The sequence below is a fragment of the Camelus dromedarius genome, chromosome 33, assembly GCF_036321535.1.
Source record: "Camelus dromedarius isolate mCamDro1 chromosome 33, mCamDro1.pat, whole genome shotgun sequence".
Lineage (NCBI taxonomy): Eukaryota > Metazoa > Chordata > Mammalia > Artiodactyla > Camelidae > Camelus > Camelus dromedarius.
Genome location: NC_087468.1, coordinates 10,177,782 through 10,200,226, shown reverse-complemented (window position 1 = coordinate 10,200,226; position 22,445 = coordinate 10,177,782). Strand labels below are relative to the sequence as shown.

At 48.0% G+C, this 22,445-nt stretch overlaps 1 protein-coding gene across 7 annotated transcripts in view; it reads right to left on the bottom strand.

The window, feature by feature from the left end:
- Positions 1-16,413: 16,413 nt before the first annotated feature.
- The window catches only part of CRACDL (CRACD like), a 95,864-nt gene continuing 89,832 nt past the window's right edge, over positions 16,414-22,445 (bottom strand). For 4 of the 7 annotated variants that reach the window (XM_064481867.1, XM_064481866.1, XM_064481868.1 and 1 more), the window contains exons 8-10: positions 19,307-19,479; positions 18,140-18,287; positions 16,414-17,297 (exon numbers count right to left, since the gene is read on the bottom strand). In XM_064481867.1, coding sequence (XP_064337937.1) covers positions 17,152-17,297; positions 18,140-18,287; positions 19,307-19,479 — 467 coding nt within the window. In that variant the 3' untranslated portion in view covers positions 16,414-17,151. The remainder of the gene's footprint in view (positions 17,298-18,139; positions 18,288-19,306; positions 19,480-22,445) is intronic. The other 3 variants (XM_064481865.1, XM_031441118.2, XM_064481864.1) reach the window with 3 other exon arrangements.

The following is a 22,445-nucleotide window of genomic DNA, read 5'->3' as shown; positions in this document are numbered from 1 at the left end:
TCCCACCCCCAGTTAACAGAGGGAAATGGGAGTCATCGGGGGGGGGGGTAAAAGTCCTCTTTCCCCGCCAGGAATTCCACAAACCTACCTGCGTTTGCTGCCTTTTCCTCCTTCCCGTCTGCTAACACGACAGTAAGTACTCCCTCCACAGGGGTGCCGTTCTCGCTCCTCTGAGGATGTGCTGGTAAATGTCAATCAACTGGCTCTCTAAGCGCTGATTTGTAGAGTTCTTTGATTTCTGTGGTGTGAACACTCCTTTCGTGGCCAGTTTCAAGCTGCCAACCGAGTACCACTAAATGCAGAGTTGGAAGAGGTGCAGAGAAGTGAGTGCCCCCCTCCATTACTCTTATGGTAGAGATAGAAAACATGTAACCAACCCCAAGAGAATAGCTATTAGTAAAATGTATAAAAATAGGTAGGAAGGGATGAGTTTTGAGCATATATTACCTCTGTTTTTAATATAATCCGTTTAACTGTAAGTGTACGTAATTTAATTTTTAATGCTGGCTCTGTTGGACACTGAGCTTGCAAAGTTCTGGAAAATCTAACACTCAGCTCTCTTGCTGCCAGGCACCCTCGCTGCTCACTTTCCCAGTTCTCCAGCGACCATGGTCCTGCTCTGCTACTTACCTTTACTGGTTTATTAGAAAGGCCATTCAGGAACAGCCTCTGGGAAGAGATGCATTTCCCCTCCTCATTGCTGACTCCCGCCTCACCTTCCTGGATCCCCCCAGGGGCATCAGGTTGTGGGGCGGGGGTTGGGGGGCTGCTCCACTGGCTCCAGGGTGTTGCAAGCCTGGACTTCCTCCTGCCCTCTGGCTGCCCGCTCCTGCCCACTGTCCTTTCCCAGCTCCCTCCTCTGTGCATCCCTGAGCCACCCTAGCGTCAGCCTCTTCTCCCCGGTGCCCTGTCTGGGTGATCCAGCATGGTTGTGACTCCACTGCCGCCTTGTGTGTGTGAATGACACTGTGTTCTCCGTCTATGGTCCCCAGCCCTCCTGGACCTCTGCCCACAGCAGGCATCCACTCTGTGTTCATGGTGCTGAGATAATCCCCTGTCCCTCTTCTTACTGGCCTCCAGCCCGTCCTCCATGTCTAACTAGAAGCGCATCCCTCTAAAATGCAAGTTTTAAACACTGGTTAGAGCCCTTCAGGGAAGCTTCTGAAGTGGTCCAGGGAGACCAGGCTCAGACCAGCTGGCCGAGAGTCGGGGGTGGGCAGTACTGGAAGCCTCCCGGGCGGTTCTAGAGCCGGAAGCTTCAGACTCAAGCATCTGCAAGACGTGGAAGGTGGGGGAAAAGGGCAGGGGCAGGGACGACTCAGACCACTGGTAGAGGGAGCCAGATGGAGAGGATGGAGAGGTACCCTTCATTGAAACAGGGACTCTGAACGTTCCTACTCACAACACTGCTGACACCAACTCTGTGAGTTTTTCCCTCACACCAACCTATTCTCCAAGTTTCCTGAAACTGTCTGGGTGTCCTACAATTCAATCCCCTCACTGTACCTGGAATTAGAGTCAGAGCCCTCAAGTTCAAGGCTCAGTCCCACAAGCCTGCCTCCCCGTCAGAGGCCAATTGCAAGTCTCAGGTCTCCTGTGCTTCTGACCCACTAACTTTCTCAGGATCAGTGATGTGCTAGAATGGCTCTCGGAACTCAGGAAAAGAGTCTACTTACATTTGCCAGCTCACTAGAAAGGACACCACGTGCAGATGGAAGAGATACTGGGGGCGGGGGGTGTGCGCACAGCTCTGCTTTGCGTGCTCCAGGAGCCCCACCCTTTCAGCCTCTTGATGTGTTCGCCGACCCAGAAGCTCTCCACAGCCCGTGGTTAGGGTTTTTCTGGAAGTTCCGTGATGGGTGAAATCATTGGCCATTGGTGACTGAACTTAATCTCCACGTCCTCCCCTCCCTGGAGGGTTTCTCTAGTAACCAGTCCCCAACCTCCAGGAGTCAGTTTATTAGCGTGAACTCAGGTACGTTTGAACTGGGGCTTATTACAAATAACCAAGGATGTGCCTCTCACCTCTATCAGGAACTTGCAAGAGTTTTAGCTCTTGTGCCAGGAACCAGGATGAAGACCAAATTTATATCTACTTCTTACTTTATTACAGTGTCACAGGGACTATGGCAGGAAGAGCAGATTTGAGGGGAAGTTGTCGAGTGTCACAGGTGCCTCCTGGACTCCTGGAGATGCTGGGAGGGCAGACAGGGTCAGAGCAGGGGTCTGGGATGGAGAGCTGAAGCTGGAAGTTGTCAGCATATGGGTGGCAGCCATGTCACAGAGATTAACACAAAAACTTTCTGGTGATTTTTCCTGGATTTTAGAATAAACACTAAAGTCCTGAGTTTTCTCTCCCACAGTGCCCCTCCCCCGGTCAGCTCCCTCCTACACATGGTCTGGGGCGCAATGCAGGCACTGCAGGGTGTCCCTGGGCCTCCTCCTCCCTCCCCTGAGCCCCCTCTGCCTGCCCTGGGGGGGCTGGTTCCTCTCACAGCAGTTGTCACACTGAGTCACCGCACAGAGGGCCACGGGACCTGACTTGCCTTTGTGGATCCCCCATGTGTGTGATCACAGTGGATGATCCGTCAATATTTGTCAAAAGAAGACGTTAAGAAATGAGCTTTCTGAGGCTTGGGAACCAGCCCCGAAGAATGAAAATCCCAGTGTTGCTCGTGTTGGAAGCATCTGGTCCCTGGAGTCTGGCCAGTCTCTCCTGGATGCTGTGAATTGTGTGCTCAGGGAGGCGTGAGGACGTCCAGAGATGCCAGGCTCCCAGGGATGCTAGGAACACGTGCCTGTTTGTTCCCTGGGTGGCAGCCTCCCCGTTTCCAGGCACATTTTAAACCCTTCTCGAGAGCCTGCCGGCTCCAGGAGACTTTCCCCAACCCCGCCCTGGGCAAACACACAGCCGCCAATGCCCCTCCACCAGCACTCCCTGCCCCTCTGCTCTGTCTGAGCGCTGGGGTCACTCAAGGATTCCCTCGGGGGAGGGACGGGAAGGGTGATGACAGGAAGGAACTTCCCTTCATTTCTGATTTACTAGCTGGTGTCTGGGGCTGTGCTGGGTGCCGACCTTGTCACATTCCCAGAACCAGGTATCAGCTATTCAAATAAAGTAGGAAATGTCTGTCCCTGTTCTTTCTCAAGCTGGATTCCGTGCTCGTCGTCAAAGTGCCCGCAGAGGACCCTGGGGTAAGAATGGCCTTGAGAGGCCAGGAAGGTCCAGGAACCCGGCCTGCCCTCCTGCCCGACCCCAGGCCCACCCCGGGCAGTTCCCTGAAGATGGCTCTCTAGCAAAGGAAGAAGCAATTGTGGATACTTCCCCGTAAGGCTGGCTCTCCCAGCAACCCTGCCGGGCAGTGGTTTAGTGGTAATGAAGGTAGAAGACATGAGAAGGCCCATGGCCACCTGTGTTTTACAGATTTGGTCACATCAGAGGCCTTGAGATACAATCTCAGAGAGTAACAGTCAGTGTGCGTGTGTGTGTGTCTATTTTTGGGGGCCTCCCTCCCAGGCCCTCCTCTGAGCTGGAGGCCAACCCCGCACAGGCACGGCTGAGCACTCACCCTTCTCAGAGCTGGCTGAGAACCAGAGGCAATTCCCAGGTCAAATTAAACACACAGCCTTGTTCCTGCCTCTGCTTTGAAAGTGGAAGTCACTGTCACATCCTCGCTGGCCCCCTCCAGCTGCCACAGTCCCGACCACATGTCTGAACTGTGGGTGACCTCACCCCTCAGTGCACACACCTTCTGGTCCACCATGCTTCACAGACCTGCTTCTGAAGTGGCAGGAAGTAACTGATAAGTGATCAGTCTGGACAACTGTTTCTCAGTGTCACCACAAAATACAATGTGGGAGGACAGACAAGACAGTTATTGTCTCTGAAATAGTAACATTAGAAGTCACTGTTCAAACCTAAATGTCCGTCAACAGAAGACTGAATAAAGAAGCTGTGGTAGAGTTATACAGTGGAATACTACTCAGCCATAACAAAAATGAAATAATAACATTTGCAGCAACATGGATGGACCTAGAGATCATCATTCTAAGTGAAGTAAGCCAGAAAGAGAAAGAAAAATACCATATGATATCAGTCATATGTGGAATCTAAAAAAAAAAGACACTAATGAACTTACCCACAAAACAGAAACAGACTCACAGACATAGTAAAAAAAACTTATGGTTACTGGGGGGAAAGGGCTGGGAAGGGATAAATTAGGAGTTTGAGATTTGGAAATACTAACTAATGTATATAAAATAGATAAAAAACAGATTTCTTCTGTACAGCACAGGGGACTATATTCAATACCTTGTTATCACCTATAATGAAAAAGAATATGAAAACAATTGTATGTATTTATACATATGACGGAAACATTATGCTGTACACCAGAAACTGACACATTGTAACTGACTCTACATCAATTAAAAAAATAAATAAAATGTAAAACAAACAAAAAGAAATCACTGTTCAGTGGTGTATTAGAGTTTCTCCAGAGAAACACACCAATAGAATTGATGGATCGATTGATTGATTAAAAGGCGTCAGTTCACATGATTATGGAGGCTGAGAGGTCCTAGGACCTGTTGTCTCTGGTGGCAGAGTTAGAAGGCCTGAGCCTGGGGAACATGGTGTGGGTTCCAGTCTGAGTCTGAAGGCCCGGGAACCAGGAGAGTGGAGGGCGGGAGCAGGAGGGAAGCCGTGTCCCCGCCCAGCTGTTGGGCAAGGAGAGGGCAAATCATGCCTCCCCCTGCCATCCTGTTCTGTCAGGCCCTCCGCAGACTGGACGACGCCCACGCTGGGGAGGCCACCAGCTTCACTCGGTCCACTGATTCAGATGTGAATCTCTCCTACAAACACCCTCACAAACACGCCCAGACATGACGCTGAACCAGGTATCGGCATCCCGTGATCCCATCAAACTGACAGAAAATCAGCTCTCACGGGCGGTCACGGTGCTTTTTTCCCCCTCAAAGTGGCTGAAATAAAGGTTAAATAGAGGGGAGGGTATAGCTCAGTGGTAGAGTGTGTGCCTAGCACACACAAGGTCCCTGGTTCGATCCCCAGGTCCTCTATTTTAAAAATCAATAAATAAAGATATATTCAGAAATGCAGTAATAAATCTGTAGTGGAGTCTTTCCAGAAGAAATGCAAACTACAAATCAATTGGCCTCACATAATTCATGTATTTAATTTCTCCTTTGGATTTACGAAGGGATCCAATTAATTTAAAGATGCTTCATCAGAGCTGGCTGCTCTCTCATTGAGAACGTTCCGTTCCCGGAACCAATGACTCATACCTTCATTTCTGTGCATCCGTGCTCAGCCCTTTGGACCTGGTTTCCTCCAACTCAAAAAGTCACGGGATTAACCCCTTCAGCACCGTAAAAGGGACACTTACTTCGTGCAGCTTAGCCTGTTGACCTCTCTTGTAGCTTTCCAAGCCGTTAAAATGATCAATAATTTCAATACACAAGGAGGAAGGAGAAACCAGCTCTGCCTAATGGATTAATAATAGTCTTTCAAATACCCCTAGACAACGAAGAATAACTTACTCTTTGGAGAAGGGGAAACCCAGGCTGACATTTTGTCTTGGAGACCTTTCCAAACTAGCAAATCTCTTTTCTTAGAAGTACTATTCCTTCTATTCAAGCAAGAGAAAAATAAAAGCAATTTCTGTTTTAGATGAAACTAAGATTATCCACATTGTCTATTTGTATGAATTATTTGGTTTAGTTTTTTGCCAAAGGGAAATCTACCTTGTGTATTTCATTCAGCAGACAAAGGTACCTTCCAGCTTCAGGTTTTCTAAGCTGCCTCCTTCCCATGATTCCACTGAGAATACTATAAAATGGAGTAGAAAATGGAGTAATTCCACAAGAGAGCTGACAGCAGGAGGGAGTGGCAGCAGCAGATCAGCTTTTGATATACTCCTGGAAGGTGGGGAGCTGGTAATCAGGTTACCTACAGCAGAAGCAGCTCAGGAAAACAGCCTGGAAACTGAGTCCTGGTCTTGGCTCGCAAAGAACTTTAGGTTCGATTGCACAGACACAAAGTGCACCAGTGGAAAGAGGGGCTGAATTAGGCTGGTTCTGCAAAGGTCTCTGAAGAACTGCAGCCCCACCGGGCAGTTCGCTCACAGCACTGACTCCAAATATGATTCCTGCTAAGTCAAGACAGCCTCCCTCTAAGAAGTGGCATGGTCGGGGTGGGTAACCCCAGGGATCGGTCCTGATGTGGGTGCTGGTGCCCCACCCCAGAGGAAAGTCCTCGTTATGTGGGCTTTGTGGGGGTGGGAGGGAGTAGACATCTGTTGCCTGCCTGTCACCCAAGAATTGAGCCGACCAGTTGTCCTTCCCCGTCCATGAGCTTGGTTGTCCTGTTCTAGAAGGGGAGCTTGGTGAGGAAAGGGCTACACAAGTGCAGAGGTGCCCACAACACACTCCCCCCATCGAGCAGCCTGGCTTTCATCCATAAATACACAAGCACAACCAAGACAGCCTTGAGGAAAACCAAGAAAACAACCAAGATAAGTAACCCAAGGATGGTTCCCGGGGAAGGAGAGAGAATTCAAGAAATGGAAGTTTCAACATAGATCAGTGGAACAGAATGGAGACCCCAGAAATACACCCACGCACTTACGGTCAATTAACCTATGAAAAAGGAGGCAAGATTATACAATGGAGAAAACAGTCTCTTCAGTAAGTGGTGCTGGGAAAACTGGATGGCTACATGGGAAAGAATGAAATTAGAACACTCTTTGACACTTTTCATTTCATATTATTCTATGGCTCAGGAGTTAGCAAATTAGCAAATTATGGCCCATAGGATGGATGGTTACATGTTTTTGTAAATAAAATTTTATCGGGGCACAGTCACACTCATTTGCATTACCTGTGGCTGATTTGTGTTAACAATGGCACAGTTTAGTAATTATGACAGAGGTTGTATGCCTTGCAAGCCTAAAATGCTCGCTATCGGGCCTTTCACAGAAAAAGTTTGCTGAACTCTGCTATGGATTATGATTTTTAAAACTGTGTGCATGTTTATCTTGAGTTTTAAAAAAGAAAACAAAAGTGGGGGAAAATCTAAACTTCCTACTTTTCAATTAACTATTTTAAAATTTCTGTAAACTTGAACTCTAGGTTATATAAATCTCTTTTTAATTTTTATTTAAAGATTGCTATTTAAAAATCTTCTTTTTGGGGGGGGAGAGTATAGCTCAGTGGTAGAGCATGTGCTTAGCATGCATGAGGTCCTGGGTTCAATGTCCAGTACCTCCATTAAACAAACAAACAAACAAACAAACTTAATTACATCCCCCCAACCACAACAAAAACCGAAACCAACCAAACAAAACACAAAACACAATTTTTTTATAACTCTTAAATTACATTATGTCTCTAATTGCAGTGCATCTGATCCTGGAAACAAATTCTTTACCACGGAGGCCACGAGAAGATGCTGGAACAGAGAGAAATTTGGTTTGCTATTTGCTTAGTTTTTCCCCAACAAAAAGCCCAGTTTTCCAGAGGTCTTTAGAAAATCAGGTTTTGATTTATTTCTCATGACAGTCTTGTAAAAAGTCTTTTTAAGTCAAATTATGTACAAGTGAGAGAAATCAAAGAAAACAGGGATTGCAAATAAGGTGATACTGCCCAACAACAAATAGTAAATAGCACTAGAACACAGGAGATGAAGGACATAAGGACAGGAGTGTTTCCAAGTGTGGCTGAATATAGCCCACAGTGTTAACAACTGACTGACACATTTACTGTGAGAAAACAACTCACTGCACCGTGATCTGAAGTCAAACGAAAATGTAAAGGTAAAAACTGGTCTTGGAGGTATTCACTCTATGCCGTTATTCTGACAGAATTTTTTTTTCCAGTTTCTGGCTTTTGATACATGCAACGGGAAAAATTGGAAATCTGATTTGTTTGTTTTTTCCCTAAGAAGTCTGTTCTTACCCTAAGAACTACAACAGACTTCTTGTCAGAAACCATGCAAGCCAAAAGACAATGGATTAACATCTTTAAAGTTCTGGGAGAAAAATCTGACAATCCAAAATTCTATACCTAGGAAAAAGAGCCTTAAAATGAAAGACAGGAGAAGTCAAACTTTCTCAGACAGAAAAATTGAGGAATTCAATGCCAGCAAACCCACCCTGCCATAAATGTTAAAGGAGGTTCTCTAGGCAGAAAGGATATGATAAAGGGCAAAAGAGCATCTTAAATAAAAGAAGGTAAACTAAAATCTTTTTTATTATTTTTATTTGCTTTAAAATATAACTATTAAAAGCAAATATAGTAGCAATGAAATATGTTTATAGCACACGTTAAAGTAAAATATATGACAACAATGGTAAAAGAGATGAGAGGGAAGAATTTAAAATATGCTGTTATAAAATCCTTATATTGCTTGTGAAATAGTGCATTATTTGAAGACAAACTCAGACTATTTAAAATGTATATTATAACTAGGCAATGATTTAAAATGTGTATTTTTAAAATTTGAGATATAATTGATATAAAGCATTATATTAGTTTCAGGTGTACAACGTAATGATATTTGCATATATTACAAAATGACCACCACAGTAAGTCTAGTTAACAGTCATCATCACACAGTTACAAATTTTTTTCTTGTGATAAGAACATTTAAGAACATTTACTCTCTTGGCAGCTTTCAATATACAATGCAGTAGTAACTATAGTCACCATGCTGTACATTACAGCCCCATGACTTATTTTTTTATACCTGGAAGTTTGTATCCTTTAACCCCCTTCATCCATTTCATTCCCCCCTCATGTCCCAGCCCACTGCCTCTGGCAACCACCAATCTGTTCTCTATATCTATGAGCTCGCTTCTGTTTTTGTTTTAGATTCCACATATAAGTGAGATCACACAGTATTTGTCTTTCTGTCTGAATTATTTCACTTAGCATAATGCTCTCGAGGTCCATCTGTGTTGTCACAAATGGCAAGGTTGCACAGATATATTTTCTTTATCCATTTAAAATGTATTTTTTAAAGAGGTAAACAGAAAGTCACAGAGGAGATAATATTGAATCATAAAAAAATACTCAAACCCAGATAAACTGTAAAGGAGATAAAAAGGACAAAGAACAAGTGGAACAAATAAAAATACCTAGTAAAATGGTAAATCTTAATGCAATCATATCAATAATCATTTAAAATATGAATGGTCTAAACATATCAGTTAAAAGACTGAAATGGAACAAAAAAAGTGCCTCAACTATATGCTATCTACATAAACCCACTATAAAGTCATACACAGGTTAAAAGTAAAAGGATGTTGAAAGATATACCAACACTAACCAAAAGAAAGCTAGAGTAACTATACTAATTTTAAAGTAAACTTCAGAACAAGGAAGACTGTCAGGGCTAAAGAAATATTACCTAGTGGCTGCACCAAACTGCATTCCCATCAGCAGTGTAGAAGGGTTCCCTTTTCTCCACAGCCTCTCCAGCATTTGTCATTTGTGGACTTTTGAATGATGGTGCAGCCACTGTTAAAAACAGTATGGAGATTCCTCAAAAGACTAGGAATAGACTTACCATATGACCTAGTACTCCTGCTCCTGGGCATATATCCAGAAGGAACCCTACTTCAAAAAGACACCTGCACCCCAATGTTCATAGCAGCACTATTTACAATAGCCAAAACAAGGAAACAGCCTAAATGTTCATCAACAGATGAGTGGATAAAGAAGTTGTGGTATATTTATACAATGGAATACTATTCAGCCATAAAAATGACAACATAACACCATTTGCAGCAACACGGATGTCCCTGGAGAATGTCATTCTAAGTGAAGTAAGCCAGAAAGAGAAAGAAAAATAGCCATATGAAATCGCTTATATGTGGAATCTAAAAAAAAAAAAAAAAAGAACATAAATATAAAACAGAAACAGACTCATAGGCATAGAATACAAACTTGTGGTTGCCAAGGGGGAGGGTGGTGGGAAGGGACAGACTGGGAGTTTGAAATTTGTAGATACTGACAGGCATATGCAGAATAGATAAACAAGATTATACTGTATAGCACAGGGAAATACATATAAGATCTTGTGGTAGCTCATAGTGAAAAAAAATGTGACAATGAACATATGTATGTTCATGTATAACTGAAAAATTGTGCTCTACACTGGAAATTGACACATTGTAAAATGACCATAACTCAATTAAAAAAAGTTTAAAAAAGACATATTACATAGTGATAAAGATGTCAAATATCCAAGAAGACATAATAATTGTATATCTGTTTGTACCTAACAACAGAGCTTCAACATATACAAGGCCAAAACTAATAGATTTGAGAGGAGACATAGACAAATCCGCTATTAGAGTTGGAGAGTTCAACCCTCCTCTTCCAGCAGATGATGGAACACGTGGGCAGAAAACTGTAAGGATATAAATGACCCAAACAGCACTACCTACCAACTTGACTTAATTGACATTTACAGAACATTCCACCCAACAACAGCACCACCTGAGTGCACATGGAACATTGATGGGGAACGTTCACCATATTTGGGGCTTTGGGGCCACCAAATGCTAACATAAAGGCTGCATTCCACATACCAGGTAGTCTGGGTCTGATGTGCACCAGAGAAGAGCAGGCTTGGGTCATGTGAAAAAAGCTCCTTGGAATTTCTGATTCTTTTCCCTACCTCCTCATTTCCATTCCCCCGCCCTTCCACTCTGACTAAGAACTTTTGGGCTGGACTCTGACCAGCAGGGAATGAATGAAGGTGAAGTGTGTGCAACTGGAATGATGTGTTCTCTTAGACTGACCCTGCAAGGGAACATCCATGTTGTTACATACTTTGTTTATCCCTCCATTGAGCAGACATTGATGGAGCATCTCCTCTGTACCAGTGACACCACTATGCTGGCGGCTGCCGCTGGCACTGCCCAGGCTGATGGGGGGCCTTGCAAACGGAGCCTGCAGCCTCCTGCAAACTGAACCAAAGGAATGTCCTGAGACCCAGTGAGGGGGACAGAGATCGGAGTTACCAGAAATTAAAAAGAGAGAATTAAAAACTGGGGATTACTCTCTTTTTAATAAACAATCACCTGCCAGAAGTATCAGATCTTTTGCTCAATATAAGAGGTTGACCTTGTTTGTGGCTCACGACAAAAGCCCGAGAGGGCACCTCTCCGGACCCAGACCCAGAGAGGCAATCCCAACTCTATACGTAGACCACACTAGACTTGTGTATTAGTTTGCTTGGGGTGTCATAACAATGCACCCCAGACCAGGTGCTTAAACAATAAAAAATTTATTTTCTTTTAATTCTAGAGGACAGAAGTCCAAGCTCAAGGTGTCGGCAGGACTGATTTCTTCTGAGGTCTCTCTCCTTGACTAGTAGATGGCCATCTTCCCTCTACATGCATCTGTGCCCCTATTTCTTCTTATTATGACAACTGTCATGTTGGATAAGGGCCTACCCTAGTGACATTATTCAACTTAATCACCGCTTAAAGGCCCTATTGCCAAATACAGTCACATTCTGAAGTACTGAGGGTTAGGACTTCAACACTTGAATTTACGAGGACCCAAGTAAGCCTATAACAGCTTGGAAGCCCAGCACTCAGTGAGCAGTGATCATAAACAGAAGAGAGCTCTGGAGACCTGCCACAGCCAGCGCAGAGGGGTCCAGTGGATGTACGGAGCAGCAGCCTTTAAGGGCAGGAGCTGCTGGGACCTCCAGGGCCTCCCGGTGACCCAGGAAAGGTCTGGCTCCAGCCAGTGCCGGAAAAGCCAGCTCCCAACTTGTCGCCGTGGAATTCAGTGCCTGGTTCCGCATCCTCTGTAAACGTTTCATGCACTTGAAGTATTTCAGCACCACCAGTGGACAGTGATCCAAGAGGCAAGGCAATCTTGAGGTGGGGGCTCCTGAGGGCTGCCCCACACTCAGCACCGTCATCCAGACTCTGCCTCCTGCTCTGCCCTCGGGGGGGGGGGGGGGAGGCCCGGGAGCCCACCTGGTGGGAGGGGCCGGTCCTTGCAGATGAGTTTATGGATGAAGTGCGGGGCGGGGTGGGTGATACTGAAAACAACCTGTTCATTTCCCTCCTTCCCCTCCTTTGGGAAGAAAGATGGAGCATCTGAGTCTTCAGCTGGGTTTATTTAGTCTGAAGGACGCCCCAGTGACTTGCGTCTAGTTTCCTTTCTCTCAGTAGCAATTTTGCATTTTCCTAAATTTGATAACCAGGGTCCTTATCTCCAGGGGAATCTTCCAGGGGCAACTTGCTCTTTTTTTGGACAGTGAGCTAAATGTTGACTTTCTGTTTTTCTGAAAATGTAATAGCAACTGTCAAGCTAGGCCCCTGGCAGGGAGGTCTGCACGTGCCCAGGGACGGGCAGGTTGGAGGCCTCTGGCCTCTCCACAGATCCTTCTGGGTGCTCTTAGGAGAAGTTAATAAAGCAAACTCCTGGAGGACACCCCAAAAACCGGCCTCTGGGCATCACAAACACAGCTCTCCTTTCTTTCCACGCTGAAGAGGATGACTTCCCTACAGAGGAGGAGGAAGCTATATGTTGTGTCTAAAGTGAGTTGCCTGCCGCCTGAACACCTGTGCTGTTACCCCAAACACACGTATTCAGCTTCCATCATTTCTGCCATTTGGTCCTGAACAGCCTATTTTCTGGAGATTATTTTTATCTACCAAGGAATACATTACGATTTCTCTCCACATGGGAGTTAAACAGAACTGCCTGGGAGATGCGGGGGCTGGGTGGGGAGAGCAGGCCCAGACCCCTCCCCCATCATGGACGCCTCCAGCAAGGACTGGAAAGGCCCCGTCTTCTGACAGGCTGGTTCCGCCTGGCCTCCTTCTCCCCGGAATAGGAAGCTTCCCAGGCACCCTGGACAATGACATTCTGCATAAGAGCCCATTTGGGTGATTTTCTGGATGATTACTTCTTGGTAATGATGAGTATGACGAGCGAGGTAATGTGACCATATTACAGAACGAATGTAAAAGGCCCCACCTCAGGCCGCTGCAGGCCAGGAGGCCACCCAGTCCGAAGTCCCGTCCAGGCGGAGACGTGTGCAGCACCCAGGAGGGACGGCCTTCCTCGCTCCGCCTGCTCACCCTGGGCATCAGGGAGCTCACCCCTAACTGGGCACCCTGTCCCGTGCTGGACAGCTGTGACAGTTAAAACAGTTCTTCATCTGTCTTTCCCTTGAACTTTCATTTCTGGTCCCGGTTTGTTTCCTGCAGAGTTAGAATAAGTCAATTCCCTCTCCTTTCTCCAAATATCTGGACAGGCATGAATAAAGTGGAGAGAATGTTGTTCATCAAAATTCCCCTCGGCAGGATGACTCCCTTTGTTTCGGAGAAATCCTGGTAAGCTGCTTGGGGTGGTGTGTGAGTGGGGGGACCAAGTTAGGTCTGAGGAGCTCAAGATAACCAAGAGCAATTCGTCCTGCAGGCGGGGGTGGGCTGTGGGGTGAGGAAGCTAGAGAGGGCTTCGACCTCTGGGACGTGTCCCCTCCACGAGACCCCACCCCCAAATATTCATTAGGCTTGACTAAGATGAAGAAATGCTAGGTGTGCAAGGATTTCTTCTGCAGACTGCTAAGGGGCCAAGTTCTGGGGGAAGACAGCAACCCCCCCTAAAATACACAAGTTCCAGGTGAAAAGGGCCGTGGGAACAGAAGATCAGGACAGGTGGGGAACATGACCAGGACGTTGCCATCACGGTGGGGCCGCCCTTGGCAGCTGGCTGAGAACCTGGGACTCTCGGTTCCAGGAGTGGGAGCAGTGCACCAGTGCAGGCGTCCCAGCCTTCTCTCCTGCGAGTTTCCTCCCAACCACACATGAACACACAAAAAGTGTGTGTTCACTTGTACATCCCTTCTGAGAAACAACAAACCCTCTGTTGGCCACAAACCTCTCCCCTTGTCCCACACGTGCCAGCCACACTGTTCTGGGATGTGCCAAGAGCCAGGGCCTGGGGCTCGGTAGAGCAGGTCCATCTCCCTGGAGGCTTCCCCTCAGGATCTCTGCATGGCTGGTCCATGTTTACAATTAGGTCATTTCTTCAGCAAACCCTCTCCAACCACCCAGTCTCAGGGAGACCTTCCGCCACAACTAAGTCCCTGTGTATTAGGCTCCCCGTTGCACTTAATGCTCTTTTCCCACGTTCTTCTCACATCTCATGTTCATTTATTTAGCGTGCACCCCCCTTCAACAGAACGCAGGTCACTCACCTGCCCACTGAGGTGCCCGCAGGCAGCGGGACAGTGCCCACGCACGGGTGTTGACTGCGTGAAGTGAGGGAACGAATGGAAACACCTCACAGTCCGTGCAGGTGCTCATGAGGAGAAAGTACAGAAGAACCCTCCCGCTTTCTCCAGGACTTTTAGGGAAATGAAGGGTGGAGTGAAGCATCAGAGGTTATGCCTGTCCCCAGGACATATGTCTTAGTCCGTCTGGGCTGCTGTAACAGCGAATGGATGGCTTAAAAATAACAAATCTGTTTCTCACAGTTCTGGAGTCAGGCAAGTTCAGGATTCAGGGGCCGGCAAGCCAGCATCTGGTGAAGGCCCCTCTCCTGGTTCACAGACGGCCACCCCCCCCCCCCCCCCCGCATCCTCCTCACGCGGCGGAACGGGCGCCAGAGCTCTCCGGTGTCTCTTTCATGCAGGCGCCAATCCCATTCATGAGCGCTCCATCCTCATGCCCTAACCACCTTCCAAAGCCCTTGCCTCCTAATACCATCTCATTGGGCGTTAGGATTTAACAGATGAAATTTGGGGGAGACACAAAAATTCAGTCTCGAGCCGCACAGGAGCCTTCAAGGTCAAGTTTAGTGCTCCCCTGTCTGTGTTAATGTCTTTTAAGGATGCAGATTCACCTCCACACTAATGCTTTTTTAAAAAATGGGGATTCACTCGAGGGTAGGGTTTAAAAGCCAGGGGCCCAGGGTCACTTACCAGGTGCTCTGCTGTGAGATCTTTGACAGGTGACCCTCATCTCCATTTAGTGCCTCCGTTTCTTCATCCGCAAGGTGGAGATTGGTACTTATCTCCAAAGGACTGTGGAGAGGATTACAAACAACAGCTATGAAGCGTGTAGAGCAGTGCCAGGCGCAGAGGAAGGACTCAGTCATGGCGTACTGTCTTTCTTCTTATGACAACCAAGGCTGATGATTCCTTGCCGACTTTCCCATCACCACTGCTGCTCTAGACTTCCCACAGCATCCCCACATTCTGGCCTGGCTCAGCCCCTTTAGTTATGGAAGAGGGTGGAGGTGGGGTGGCAGCTGCAGGACCACCCCCCAGTGAATTCTCCCAGTCTCCTAAAATTCGAAACCCTCCCAACTTACCAGGTGCCAGAGAGAATTAAGCCAAGTCCTGAAACACATAGAGAATATCAACCTCTATTTGAACAAAACCGAACCAAATACTTTTCACCCTTACAGTCAAATCCACTGCCTCAGCATTGTTCATCTGAAATGTTCTGCTAACAGGAGAAATGACAGTACTGGGTAACAGTAGCCAACATAGCTCTTTTTTTCTAGGTAAAACTATTCACATCGAAGGTTTTGGAGCGTAAAACTATTCACATCGAAGGTTTTGGAGCAAGGCTAGAGGGAGGGAGTCCTTGCTCAGAGCATGTTCACCACGGACCTCAGCACTGATGGTCTCTAAGACAATGCAATTCTAGATCCACTTGGTTGGGGAACAAACAATTCTCCCAGGATTTTTTCAATACAGGTAGACCTGACCACGCTGTGTAGTTCCAACAGCTAGAAAAATAATTATTCACGAAGATGGAAAACACAATGAAGGTAGCAGAACTTAGGGTATATAAAGTCAAATTATGATATATATACATGAGGTTTTACTGATTCTGATGGCTAAATGTGCCCAGCTATTCCCATGGAGATTAGCTTGTTCAAATGAACAAATTGGAAACTTCTTTTTTTAAATAGAGGTATTCTATAATTGAGACATAATTCTGAGATCCCACATAGACACTCTTCCTCTGGTGGCTTCTCCACATTCCGCATCCACGGGTCATGCTGGTTAAGGCATTGATAATCTAGTTTTCAACAGAAATGTACAAGTTAGATTAATAAGATGCTAAAGAATTGCAACTTTTAAGGACATTTTATATTTTTAATATGTTGTACCACATAGCTGTAAAGAGAAAAACAAACAACCTATAGCATCTTCTGATTTCCACAAATGAACACCAAAATTTTACTGGAAAAAAAAATCTCATAAAACCCAAACTCCAAAATCAACCCAACTGAGAGTTTAAATGAGATCTGTTTTAAGTGAAATTCCACAGATTGCATTGAACTCAGTTGCGGGAGGACACTGTCTCGATGTGAGTAGAAATCACACACGTATCACGGAAGCACATTTGAAAAGTTTTATTGAACAGGCAATGCATTGTGCAGTGGTTAAGGACACAGATGCCATGTGGAAAAGTTTAAAAATTATTTTTGGAACCAGCCTATGAATTGATGAACCCAGCGGGGTTCCTTCCACTATCTCTTAGAGTGGCTACCTTCAGGAAAACTGACTGCGTTATAGCTGCTCTTGGAAAGGGCATCCCTGTTTAACCATGAATGTCATGCCTCACAGTAAACATGAAAGAAGACGAGGTCTACAGGCAGGACCGCGCCCAGAGACACACAGTGACCTCAGTTGGAAGCGCAGACACACGTTCTCTGGGAGCCTTTCTATCTCTGCATCCCAACTCTGCATCCCAGCCCTGCATCCCAGCCCTGCATCCCAGCTCTGCATCCCAGCCCAACTCTGCATCCATGTTTCACTCACATTTTCTTCCCTGCCTGAGCCCTCTGCATCAAGAGGATCCTGAAAGACTCACATTCATACCTGTGGGCACAGAACCTTGCTCCTGGCCCTTCTCAATGGTGTCCTTGTCTTCGGGCCCCTCTGGCCCGGGCCTGCGGCCATGTGTCTGTCCCACTTGTTTGCCTGGTTTCTTCCTCTTCCCTGAGCTCGCTCTCCTGTAACCTGATGATAAAATCATTCTTAAGTTTCACAGTTTGTTTGCCTTGATTGGGTGGCAGTTTTTAATGAAGTGACCCGTCAGGGTGGTGGACACTTTTTAGCAGCACACTGTCAACCTATTTTATAATTTGGGGCATGTCGCTCCAAGCTTGAGATTTCTTTCTGGCAAGTTCCATCCAGGACGGCTGGTCCATGCTGGCATAACTGGCTCTCTTCAGCTGATGCAATTCTTTCTCCGTCTTCTCTCCAGCAGACTGGGCTGCTGGAGAGAGGACAAAACAAATGGAAAAATGAGAAATGAGTTTGGATTTTCACATAAGCCTCTTGTATGTCTTTAAAATATATGTCAAGGTCTTAACCGTGTAACAAACATAAAATCCGTGTAAAGAAAATTCCAGCGTAGAACAGTTTATGTGACAGAAAGACTTAAGAGCAGGTTCAAAGAGTTCTGGCAACGTGGTGAGGGAGGAGAAACTCTCCGAATAAAACTGCAGGAACTCTGGGGACTGGCTGCACGATGGCGTGAACAGTCTTAACACTGCTGAAATGTGCACTTATTAAGATGGTGAACTTTGTGACGTGTATTTTACCACAATTACAAATAAATTTAAAAATACCGATACATGCCCCAACAAAGATGAATCTAGAAACATTATGCCCAGTGAAAGAAGCCAGATACAAAAGAACACATATTTGATGATTCCATTTATAAGAAATGTCCCCAAAAAAGGCAAATATACAGAGACATAAAATAGATGTGTGGTTGCCTAGAGCTGGGGCTGGCAATGCTGAATGACTGTAAATGCACACGACGCAGCTTTGGAGGGTGAGGGAGATGTTCTGAAACCAGACTGTGACGGTTTACAACTTGGTAAATATGTACTTGCTGTCAATATACACTCCCTGAATTGTACCCTTAAAGTAGGTGAGGTTTTTTTTTTTTTTTTTTTTTTTTGGCCAGGTGAAGTGATTATCTCAAAAAAATAAAGCTCAAAAAAAAATCAACGTGGCAAGTAATTCAGAAAAACAAACAGAACAAAACCCAGCAGGACCAAGGCCGGAAAGGCATTTCACAGTGCGCGGCGCTGTTCTCAGGTTTCATACCCAAGTTCTGGTGGGACAAGGAGATGCCTCTCTGCAGCCCCTCCGGGAGGCGGAGCTTTGCCCCCGGCCTCTGGTCCGCAGTGGGCTTGGCCGGCGCCATCAGGAAGGACTTGCTGCGGACAAACTCGGCCTGCTTCACGGGCTCCTGCTGGGACACAAGAAAGACACACGCTGTCCCGTCACCTGAGACTCAAATGGGGACACATAACCAAAGGCAATGAGCCACCAGGCTTCTCTGCCAGCATGAACCATGCTGCTGGCACTTCCCCGGGAGAGCTGTGGCATTGAGCCCCCAGAATGCTGGGGTTCAGACACATGTGGGGCCCTCTCCTGGGCACACACAGGCGTCCTGGCTTCCGCCCTGTTCCCGCCTGGCCCCAGCCCCAGATGTCCAACGACAGAGTTCGGTTTGGAAGTCAACATGAACTGCGTTTGGTAATAGTTTTGAGACTTTTATGACATGTAGGGAGATAGTGGAGGCCCAGAACTGGGATCACTGGTTAGTATTTGTGTTATAAATTCCCTGAGCCCGCAGGGGGGTTTTCAAGCTTGGGGACGACTGCGGGTTGGGTTAACACGCAGGGAAGCAGGCCTGCTGCAGGCTCAGGCCCACGTCCCCACACGGTGGGGACACACTTCGGGATTTTCCCTGGCCACTGCGGGACCACAACAGCCCTGAGTCTCAGCCTGCTTCTAAGCATAGTCGTTTGGATTTGAGAAAGGTGTTTTCAGCCCAGAGTGCAAAAGGAGCCCAGGGTTCCAGCCCTGCAGCCCTAGGTGAGGAGAGAGGACCCCAGCAGGTGGCCAGTGCAGCAGCAAAGGCAGGGTTGGGTCAGGCTTGGAAATGAGTGCAGATGGAGCTGTTGACATGGTCGCCTGGCGTCCAGCTGGGCAGTTATTTTAACCCCGTCCATCTCTCCATCTGCTGAGCTGCGTTGCCTAGGAGGCCGGGAGCAAAGGGCTGTCCCCGCTGCTCCCAGACTACATGACCCACGGCTTCTCTGCCCCCGTGACAGCCCAGCACACACGCAGGGCAGACCCCAGCAGTCATCACAGGTGACGGTCCCTGTCATGACTGTGCAGGACGCGGGGCCATCGCGGGGTCCCGGCCCCTGCTGACAGCTCTCTCCTGCGTCTACGGAGACAGAGAGCGTTTGCTCACAGCACCTGGGCTCTTTCGGGCGCCTTGGCTGCCCTTCCTGTTTCAGACTTCAGGGTCCGGGCCCCAGGCTTGTCCTCCTGGCTGGGTGGCTTCTCCGGGGCCCCTCGCCGCTTCTGCCGCCCGACAGTGACCCAGGGCGGCGTAGGCTGGCCATCAGATCCAGGCTCTGCTGCCTTCTCTGTGGGTAAAGACACAGGTTATGCAAAGCGATCCTCATCACCTTCAGTCCCCTTGTGGCTTCTCCCACACAGAGTACTGCACAGGGGCCGGGGGACAGGGGCGGGGAAGGAGGTCTGGGGGACCCCCCAGGGACACTAGTACTTTCGTTTAAGGGACTCTTTTCTTAGTGAAAAGTGAATCAAAGAGATTATACTCCTCTAGACTGAACCCCCCAGAATTAAAAGCAACTGCTTCTCCACACACATTTTAAAGCCATCTTCTTCCTATGGGATACGTTGTGAAATGAGACAGAAGTCCGCACATAAACGGGTAAGATGCCTAGACAGAGGCCATCACTTTGGACCAGCACATACGACCCAGTATCCTATTCTTGGAATATTCTTCTCCTCTTTTAAGAAATTGGACACAAAACCTTCCCTGCATGGAGAGTGACACTGAAAATTATACTGGCTGCATCCCTCAGTATTCCAGAGAGAAGAGAAAGAATGCCTTTGAAACCAGAACGTTTGGCCTTACATGTTCCCAGTGCTTATTTGGGGGGTTAAAACTATGGGTCGTTCCTCCTTCCCTTGCTTTCCAACTCTTCCGTATTTTCATATTTTCTATGACGAGAATGTATTACCTCCATCAGCAGAAAAAAGAAGACAGTTCATTTTTTCCAAGGAAACCGAACGATTCCATCAGCGGCTTTTCACGGGTCTCTCCAAAGGACAGTGAATCCAAAGGCTCCCCACAAGCCAGCCTCTCTGAATGTATGCCCCTCATTCAAACTGGGGAAGTTTGTCCCCAGTCCCTGGCCTGGCTCCTTCCTGCTTCCTGCCACCCCCACCCCCACGTCACAGCCATGTGGGGATGTCCAGGGCGTGTCCGCGTCCTCATCCTTTGGGACCTGACACCCCTGCTCTGCTGTGTTTGGGATTTTACTCTTTGGTTTGGCTTCTGCCTCTAGTTCAGCTTGGAGACCTTTTCCCCCAGTCCCCTGGTCAGCAAGGAGGGGCGAGGGACAGAGCCACTGCCCTGGGAACTTTGCTCTCCCTCGGCGTGGAGAAGAACCTTGGGCTCCACCCGCACCCTGGCCTGTGCAGCTGGGACTGGCTCCTGCCATTCTCTGGGACGCTCCCCGGGGCCTCCGCCCCACGGACTCCAGCCATCACGGCTCCGTCTCCTTGCCTCACCCCTTGCCCCTCCTGCCCCTCAGGCTCTCCCTGGCCGCTGACCGCTTCCCTGCTGCTTTGTGAAACACTTAGGGGTACCCAAGAAGCTCAAAGAAAACTGACTCCAGGAGCCTGGCCACCCTCACCCTGGGAACCCCAGTTCCCCGCTCTCCTTTGCCATCAGCCCCAGCAGCCTCTGCCCGTGTCTCTTCAGCTCATTCCAGACCCAGCCATGGCGTGAGCACTGGGCTCTCCAGCCACCCAGCCGCTGGACCACAAATCCAAGGTCTCGCCCTGTCCTCGGCCTGCTCTCCCCCTGCAGCCTGGATTTGGCCACAGAACCTCTTCTGGAGGCCTGGCCTCCTCGGGTGTCCCCTCTCCAGGTCCCTGCCGACTCTCGCTCCTAAACCTGGGATTCCTCCTTGTTCCCGACCCTTGGCCTTCTGTCTTCTCCCCCACACGTGCTCTGGTCCACCCCTGGCTTCAGCACTCACATCTGCCCGGATTACTTGCAATGTGTGATCCAGCCCGACTTTCCAGTCTTAGCCAGAGCCCAGCATTTCTGCTCCCCGGCTCCTGCCTCCTCCTCTCCTTCACCCCTTTCATTCATTTATTCATTCATTCACTCACTCACTCATCGTTTGCTATGGGCAGGGATTGTGTTAAATGCTAAGGTGGAAAAATAAAAACTGTTTCTTCCAAGAGCTCGAAGTCCAGTACGGGAGACTAAGCACAAACAAGTCACTTGGAACAGGAAAGGGCTACAATCCACAATGTGCCGTGTAGACACGGCGACACCAGTGGGTGGGATGTGAGGATGCCGTCTGGGGTGGGAACCTGGAGAAGGAAACTTCCAGGCTGAGCAAAAGGGCAAGGAAAGGCCTCCCAGGTGGAGGGGGCAGAAGGCAGAGCCCAGAGGGGCTGAAGTGCAGGTGGGGCTGACTGAGAGGGACTTCCTGTCCGTAATGGGGAGCCACAGGGGTTTAAACCCTGGGCACACTCTGGAGGCTGCATGGGGAGTAAGTGTGAGCAGGGGGACCAGGAAGCTGGAGGTGAGGAGGAAGGCTGTGGCCACAGTCCAGGAGAGGTGACACCGCGTCCTGGGATCATCCCTTAGTGTCCACCAAGTCCCACCCGGATGCCTCCTCCATGAAGCCTGCCCTGATCACCTAGCTGGACGGGCTCTCCCCTCCTCACTCTCCTGTAACTCTCTTGACACGTCTCTCCCTACTGTTTGGTACCATGTGCCTCTGCCAGCTGACCGCCCACCCCACTGATACGTGCTTTGGGTCATTGGAACTTCTTATTTACTCAACAAACACACGGCGGAGACCACATACCAGGTGCTGTTCTAATATTAGCTTATCGACAATGTACATTTACATTTTGTTTCTTGTCCAGAGAACCCAGCAGTTGCCCGGAACACAGAGGCAGGCTGGTGGCTGTGGATTTCATAGAAAGCCTGCATTTCTTCTCCCCCATCTCAGTGCCTCGTTCCACAGAGTCCTCCTAACCTCTGTCTTCCTGGGCTTTTCTTACAGGGGCCCTCTCATTTTCTCTCTGATCTTTTCTTCACACTCAGTGGCTGGTCATGCCCCCTGCTCTCTGCTGGGCCGAGACGTCTGGCCACGCTGTCCTCCCGGCCATGTCGAGTACGTTCCAGGCAGATTAGAGGGCTGCGACCAGCCGCTGAAGCTCACTACCTCAGCCAGCCATGTTCTGAGGAGCTCTGTCAATTCTCCATGTTGTGCATGGAGAGAAAATTTCCATCCTGGGTTTCAAACTCAAGGCAGAGGCCGCCCTGGCATCT